The sequence below is a fragment of the Echinops telfairi genome, unplaced genomic scaffold, assembly GCF_000313985.2.
Source record: "Echinops telfairi isolate 266 unplaced genomic scaffold, ASM31398v2 ScPeMD7_70;HRSCAF=299, whole genome shotgun sequence".
NCBI lineage: Eukaryota > Metazoa > Chordata > Mammalia > Afrosoricida > Tenrecidae > Echinops > Echinops telfairi.
In genome coordinates this window covers 62555095-62563080 of record NW_022103968.1, presented here as the reverse complement: position 1 = coordinate 62563080, position 7986 = coordinate 62555095, and the positions used below count along the sequence as shown (strand labels likewise).

Below are 7986 nucleotides of genomic sequence, written 5' to 3'. Positions count from 1 at the left end.
TAGGAAGAAAGGCCTGGCTATCAATTTCTGGGCAATCAGCCACCGAGGACCCCACGGAGCACAGCCCCACTCTGACACATGTGGGGTCACCAGTGAGAGTAGCAGTGGGGCCAGGGCCCCGGGCTGGGGGTTCAGTCTTCTTGTAGCGCCAGCCACCTCTCTGTCCCACCCCTCGCCGCACACGTGAAGCGATCCGACTTTGCTGTCCCTGTCCCCCAAAATAAACCGAGGTAAAACATAAAACACACACAACACAACTGTTGCGGGGTCTGGAAAACTCAGTTAATACATGCTCTGAATGAAAGCCGCTTGGTTCTCCAAGGGCCCGAGTGCACTGCACAGGGGGCAGCCCGGCTGGTTCTTGCAGGACTGCTTGGATGAGGGGGGCACCCGCTTCTCAGAAAGGGGATCACTTAGCGAAAGCAAGCCTGGAAAGCCCCCTTTGGGGTCGCTCTTCTCCAAGGAGCCCCGCTGCTTCAGTTCCTTAAGCTAGCTCTGTGTAATGTCCCCTCCCCTGGCTGAGGGCGGCAGGCCCCTGGAGCAGGATGAAGGACAAGCACCTCTGTCACCTGCTGAGGGGTCGAAATGGTCCTCATAACTTCTGGGGGTGAAAACTCCTGAGGGGTATCTTGGGAGTCTGAGTGGCTTCCTGGAAGCCAGAGAGTGTAGGGGTGCTGCCTCTCCATAGAAGGTAACATGGGGGGTAACCCAGCAGGAGGCCCCCCAAAACAGGAGATAGTGCTCTCCTGCTTGGCTGGCTCTTGTCACCCTCAGGACCCAGCTGTGGTCAGCCTTTGGGTTTGATCGCCCCCAGAGCACCACCCTGGCCGGACTCCCCCAAGCTCCAGAGCGGTGGGGACAGCCGCTGTTTCTGGTGGAGTCAGGGGTCAAGCACCTGTGTGGAACCCCCTGGATGCTGGACACATGGCTCCAAGGGTCCTGAGCACCGTTCTCAAGAGAGTTGGGGGCATGGGGGGGGACCCGCTCAGAGGTCAGCCTGTAACCAGAAGCCACCAGAAGTAAAAGCAGCAACCTTCTGCAGGGACAGGGTGGAGACTGCCCTCCAGTCAAAGCTCCCTGGCCTTGGCCACAGAACTGAACTTGACCTCCTGCCCTTGCAAGCCTGCTGAGGGAGACAATCCCCCTTTCCTGTCAGGCTGCCCCGTGAGCACCCCCTGCACCTTCCCTGGCCACACTCTGCATTGTGGACAGAGGGGCTTAAGATGCAGAGACTCACAGGGTCCCCCCAAGGTCTGGAGAAAGCAGACCCCCTAGCCGGCCATCACAAGGGGACATGAGGTAACTCAGAGGCTCATGTCTTCAGTCGGGGGCTGCTTGCTGAGGTATCTCAGGTTAGACTCTCCCTGATCTTGGCTTCCCCCCACCCTCCCTGGGGTGAAGAGTGCCCTAGCCCTAGCACCAAAGAACAAGAAAGTAAATAATTTAAAAGGAAGCCCATGCTGGCCCCTGCCCAGCCGGGGTGGGAGGGGGTGCTGCCCTCGGCCTGTGAGCTTCCCTGGTATAGGGCAGACAGCTCATGTCCCTGGGGAGGGGGTGGGCCAGTGGATGTCTGACGGCTTCAGGTCTTCCCTGGGCTGCCCTGTGTCCTCAGAGGCTGGCATTGGTGCCTTGGCCCAAGACCGTCCCTGGAGGGTGGCTGGGGCGCTGCCCAGAATGCTCCAGTGATCTGTTTCTGGGAGGCCAGGTGGCGCGGGGTGACTGGAGAGCTCGTGCCCAGAAGTTCTGCAGGTCTTGTGCTCACAGCCGGCTGATGGCCAGCTGACCCTGAAAGGCCCCCAGGGGGGCCCACAGCATCTGGAGGAGTCTTGGGTCCTTGAAGAGGGCTGCCTGGGGGAGGAGAAAAGAAGGGTGAGATCAGGCTGGGCGCCCTCTTGGGGCAGGCTTCACAGCAGGGCCACTGGTTGCTGGGGACTGTGCAGTAGTCCCCCTTCCGCCCCCCCGGACCTCTACCCAGCACCTCTACCAGGCAGAAGAGGCCCCCTTGCGGGGCTCTGGTGCCCACAGCACAAGGCCCAGTGCTGGGATGGAAGGCCAGCATGCCCATCAGGTGGTGCTGACCCAGCCGACTGCCATTCCTCACCCCTCCCGGTGCTGGGCCTCAGGGCAGCCTGACAGGAAAGGGCTCTGGGAGAGGAAGTAGAATCCCCTATTGCAGTGGGACTCCAAACAGAGTCCCCAGACAGGCAGCTTGTCCCAGCTGCCCTAGCCAGACCTCCTGAGTTGGGAACTCTGGGGTGGGCCCAGAACTGGGCTTCACCAGAACCCCCCAGGTGACCCCCCCAACCCCCACCCACCCAGTTAGTACAGCGCCCACAGCACTCAGGCTTGACTACACTCTGGAAGAACCCAGAGGTATAGACAAAGAGCCTGCACCCAGCAATGGTGTGGGTGGCTCGGTGGTCTCGGGCTTCCCGGGTGACGTGACCGGGCATCCCCCGCCCCCTCCTAACCAACCCATACCCCACCAGGGCCAGGCACCCCACCAGATGGCACAAGGGGATGCGGCAGGCTGCCACCCACCTACACACATGGTTTGAAAAGGGACACATGGGTCCCCTGCACATTTCCACTCCAATCGAGGCTCTACCCCTTAGACACCGCTATGAGCCCACCCCGCCTCTTCACTGGAGCTCTGCCAGCCTCAGTTGCTTCGTGGGTGAAGTGGGGATCCTGCTGCATTTGGAGGAGTGGTTACTAGCTGGGCTGCCAACAGTAGTTCGAAACCACTAGCTGCTCCTTGGGAGAAGGATGAGGCTGTCTGCTCCCAGAAAGCATTACTGTCTCAGAAGCCTGGGGGCAGTGCTACCCCGGCCTGTGGGGCGGCTGTGAGTGGCACCAGCAGGGAGTAATTGCGCACATGTCTGCCGTGGCTAGCATGGAGAAGTGCTCACTCTACGATTTTCCATTTCTTTACTTAAAATGTCACTCGAAACGATGTCTGTCACCTCCCGGGGGGTTGAGTGTGGGGTCCCTCCAGATAGAGGCAAAAGCAGAAGCTTTGCTGCCGACTAATGCTTGCCCTGGCAGAGAGCTTTGGGGAACCAGGGAGGTTGAGAAAACCGGAAAGCCAGTGCCGCCAGATGGCGCCCGAACTCCAGGAGGAATGCCCCTGGCAGCTCTTTGGAGGACTGACTGCACAGAGCACCGGCCCAGTGGCTTCATTTAATAGATGGGGCCGCTGTGCTCGGAGAGCTTAGGGGTTTACAGACACATAGTCACTAAATAAGAGTTGTTCATTAAAAACAAAAACAAAACTCTGCCCTCAAGTCCTTCCGGCCTCACGGTGACTGTGAGTGATCTTTCTGCTCCCACCCTGCCCCTCAGGGACCTGCGGACGGACTGAGAGAAGGCAGTAGGGCAGGTGCGTGGAGTGTGGTGCCTGGCCCACAGCAGAGCTCAGACACATCAAGGGGACGGGTGGGCGGATGATCAGATTTTGAAGCAGAGAGCAATGATTATCGGTGCTGTTAGCTGGCAGCCGGGCAGAGCATCCTCTCCAGGGCCCCAGGAGAGGGGAGAAAGACAGGGTGTTCTACTCCCGTCCAGTTACAGTCTCGGCCCCGACTGGCCGCAGTGAGCTTGCATTTTGGGGTTGAGGGCTCTATGAAGGCAGCTCAGGGTTCCAAGTGCTTCCCCAAAACCATCAGGGCCGGATGAGATGCGGAAGGCTGGGGTTTTGAAAGGTCACACTGTGTGTTCGTGGGGCACATGGTGCCCATTATACGGCAGGCCCCGGCACATCTGGTCTGAGCCGCCACTGTGTGTGCGGGCCAATAAGGCAAGGCTCCTGCAACAGAGCATACATTCTCCCTCGTTCGTTCAGAGCAGATGGAACGGAAGCGAACTACGTTTACGTTTGTATGCAACTCAGGAAAACCCCTTCCATTGTCAGAGCTCTCCACGTCTCGGAATTGCCAAGACGGGGCTGTGGGCCAGAACCGCCATCCCCAGGAGTCCTAGCGGCACAGTAGGTAAGTGAGGCCTCAGGTGCTAATGGAAAGGTTGGTGGTTCCAACCCACCAGCTGCTCTGAGGGAGAAAGCTGGAGCCGGCGGCCTCTGTAAAGACTTTAGATCTTGGAAGCCCTGTGGGTCAGTTTCACTCTGTCTTCTAGGGCCTCTGGGTTGGCATGAGTTCTGACACCATTGTCGCCGTTCACAGCTCAGGGAGGGTAAGAGCTAAGGTCACACAGGCAGACTGGAAGCTGGGCCACTTGACTCCATGATCTTTGCACACGATGGGGTGGAGGGTGGGGGTGCGGAGAATGCACTCACTTGTAGATATTTGGTTAGCAGGATGAAGGGGCCCTAGTTGTGGGGTCCACGTGGGGGTCACAAGTCCCCTGTTGTCAGCCTTTGATGTGCCGTTCTGGAGAGCTCCTGTGAGCAGGGAGAAAGGGGAGGGGCTGGGGTCTGGGATTTGGGACAACCGAGTCCTGGGATGGTACAGAAGGTCACTGTCCTTGGCTGCTAACTGAGAGGATGAAGGTTTGAGTTCCTCCGGCGGTGGCTCGGAAGAAATGCCTGGCAATCTACTTCTGAAAGAGCAGCCACTGAGGATGCTGGGAAGGAGAGCTCCGCTCTGACACCCACGGGCCACCCTGAGTTGGCGTTGACTCAATGGCAGCTGGAGGTTGGTAACGGGGTGAGGATGCAAGATGGGCTTGGGTGTTGGCCAGGAGGTGCCCGCCCCATCCCATCCCATCCCATCCCATCAGGCTCACCTTCACAGGCAGGCAGGCGGCAGACTTGCAGAGCGTCCGGCTTGTCCGCCTCGCATTGACCCAGACTGTTGGCATTGGTTCGGCACACCACCTGCCTCTGCTGAATGCCCTCTCCACAAGTGGCAGAGCACTGCCCGAGGTAGGCCAGGCCACGGTGCCAGCGTGGGGAGGCGGAGAGACAGAGGGAAGAGCCGTGAACTCCACAAACCCAGCGATGCCTGGGGACCCACAGGAGCCAACTCTGCGCACTGCAGAAGGAGGTGCAGACTTCCGCATGGCCATGCAGGGCACGAGAGCAGGTGCCAAAGACTCCTGCACCCGTCAGGCAGTGGCCCCAGCCCTGAGCTGAGAACCGGGCGTTCCGCGATCTACAGCTGTGAAGGCCCCTCCGTCCTGCCCTGCTGCCTGCATTCACTGCAGCCCCACTGGGTGGCATCTTGTTAATGGGATGCAGGACCCAGACTCTGTCCCCCACCGCCCCTCTGGCTCCGTTTCCGACCCTACAAAGCTAGACCGTTGGTGGCCGGGTCTTCTCCAGACCCTGCCAGCCCTGACAGTCAATGACCATGTGACCTGATTAGCAAGAATCAACCTGTCGGAGAGCCATCTTTGAAAGCCTCGCCTTTGCTGAGTGGGAAAGAGAGCGCACTGGGAAGACAGATCCGTGGCTCTCATTTGCAACAGCCACGCCCCCACCGCCACCTACTGCGCCCTAGCTCTTGTGCATTTCTGAACTCCAGAGAATAGGTTGTGTGGGATGCTGAGGGGTAGGGGCTCCCAGAACGGAGAGGGTGCTCCCATGTGCGCAGGCCACTGGGCTGTCTCGGTGCTGACCGTGGCCTCTCCCAGCTGTGTGAGGGGCAACCTGAAGAGGTCAGTCTACACCTGAGGGAGACACATGGAGTCACATCCGTCGAGCCAACGACCAGGCCTAGCTCGTCCTCCCAAGATGAATAACTATGGGACTCTCACGGCCATCGAGTCATAGTGACCCTATAGGACAGGGTAGAACTGACCCGTGAGTTTCTGAGACGGTAACTCTTCACAGGAGTAGAGAACCTCGTCTTTCTCCTGCAGAGCGGCTGATGGTTTCGAACTGCTAGCCTCGAGATTTGCAGCCTAACACATAACCTCTGGGCCACTCCTTCAATAACCACAAGGGGAAGCTAATACCTGGGGTGCTCTACCAGCCGCTCCACGGGAGGAAGACGAAGCTGTCTGCTCTGGTTAAGATTCACAGCCCCAGAGGCTCACAGGGGCAGATCCCCTCTGCCCTATGGAGTTGCTATGAGTCAGAATCGACTAGAATAGGTAGTGAGGTTCTTCTTAGCTTTTGTCGATCTGACTCGCGGCCGATGCCTCCCTCCACCTGTCACCTCTGTTCATTTTGTCCCTCAGGTCCTTTGTGGACCCAGAATCATCCTGTTTTCTAGTAAAGCAAATAAAGCTACCTATTAGGGAGGAGAAAAATACTGTCTGCATGAGTTGGGTGAGGAGTGTTTATTGAGGAAAAACTTTTTTTTTAATTACTCGTTATTTTAAGAATACCAGAGATGGGGAAAGGGAGAAGTGAGGGATGGTGGGGGAGGCAACAACTGGAGGGTTTAACAGGAAAGAAATAAGTTAAATAAATAAAAGTCGTCCCATTCAAAAACCAAAGCCCAAACAACTCCTTAGCTCCCTTGCCCCTCAGCTGTCAACCTGGTTCTGAGTGGCTGAAAAAGGAGGGCCACAATGGAAGTGGACTTGGCCTCTTCACACCCATGGAAGGAAACAGCACAGAACCCCCTTCTAATGTGGCCAACCAAGGATGCCGGGCACCTGCCTCGAGAGGACAGCGCCTAGGTCCCAGTGGTCTGTCTATAGCACATGGCCTGGGTCACCAAGGGACAGGTGGGTGGGGGGTGGGGAGCAACACAAAACTAAGTTTTAAACACATAGAGAGGAGGCTGCTGGAAACCCTCCCCCCACTGCCCACACACACACACACACACACCACCCAGCTTTAAGAAACCAGCCCGCGGGCACATTGCCGACCCTTGGCAGTGCCTCCTTCCCCGTGAAGTCAATGGCTAGCCCCTGGCAGCCTCGGGTGGCCTGGGAGCTTTTTCCTCTCACTAAACATAGTCTTGCTGGCTCATCTTGCTAATACTAGCTCATGGGTCTTTGTTCTTGCAGCCTAGAGCAGGGAGCTTCTAAAGGTTCACGGGAACTTTTTGCAGCCCCTCATGTTCTGTTATCTGAACGGATGGTGAATTCTCTGTCGACTGGCCTCTAGATCGACTTCAGCGTGTTTCCTGCTGTTTCACGACTCCAGCAGCCACCCACTGCGCTGGCTGCCTTGATAAGACCAGTGTTGAAGAGAAAGGGATTTCCCTGTGGCCACCACCAGGGCCACACTGCCAGCACCACTTCCCTGGCTCACTCAACAGCCTCCTCCTTGTCTTGTTTCTGTCCTGGCCTCCCCACCAGGACCGCACTACAGAGAGAGTAGAGCGATCTTTGAAACCAGACATCAGAGCTCGTAGCATCTGCTCTGCGGACCCCCTTCCACGCTGGCTCAGGCTGACTAAGGTGTCCGTAGGTTGAAGTCTGATACCCCAGAACAGTGAATCCGTGCTCACTTGTGTGGAAATCGGTATTGGCAGATGTGATTGGGTTGCATGAGATCATCCTGGCAAGGGGCCTGCTAATCCACTATGAGTGGTGTCTTTGAAAAGGAGGCAGGGATGCAAGTGAAGCCAGCTACCAGCCAAAGAACACCACAGCCTGCCAGGAGCCTCGGGAGCCACCGGGCCAGAAGCCAGGGAGGGGCCAGGCAGGCTGCCCCGAGAGCTTTCAGCAAGTGTGGCCTGCCCATGCTGTTGGACTTCTGGTGTTCCAAACCAGGGACAAGAAATCGCGCTGTGGCTAAGCCATCTGTGTGTGGTACATGGTTATGGGGGTCCTTAGGAAACAACATGCAAATGGGAAGCCCCTGGTCTGAGGGTAAATCCAAACTCCTTTCAGGGCCCTGTCCTCCTCGCCAATGTCATCTGGGAGCCCCTTCCACTAAGCCCCGCCTCACCATTCTTTTGGCTCCTGGAACACTGTAGGTTGCTCCTGCCCGGTCCTCCTTTCCCAAGGTGGCTTCGCCCTCCTTCTCGCCCAAAGGCCACCTGCCCTCATTCAGCGGCCAGCACTGGGTCGCTGTGGAAGCACTTGTCTAGGGTGTGCCCCCAGCTGGACTGTGAACCCCATGAG

General features: G+C 57.8%; 1 protein-coding gene across 1 annotated transcript in view; it reads right to left on the bottom strand.

Moving 5' to 3' along the window:
- Positions 1–260: 260 nt before the first annotated feature.
- Positions 261–7986, bottom strand: part of ADAMTS14 (ADAM metallopeptidase with thrombospondin type 1 motif 14) — a 134754-nt gene continuing 127028 nt past the window's right edge. The window contains exons 21-23 of the mRNA XM_045291686.1: positions 4744–4873; positions 4295–4399; positions 261–1848 (exon numbers count right to left, since the gene is read on the bottom strand). Of these exons, the coding sequence (XP_045147621.1) occupies positions 1580–1848; positions 4295–4399; positions 4744–4873 (504 nt within the window). The 3' untranslated portion in view covers positions 261–1579. The remainder of the gene's footprint in view (positions 1849–4294; positions 4400–4743; positions 4874–7986) is intronic.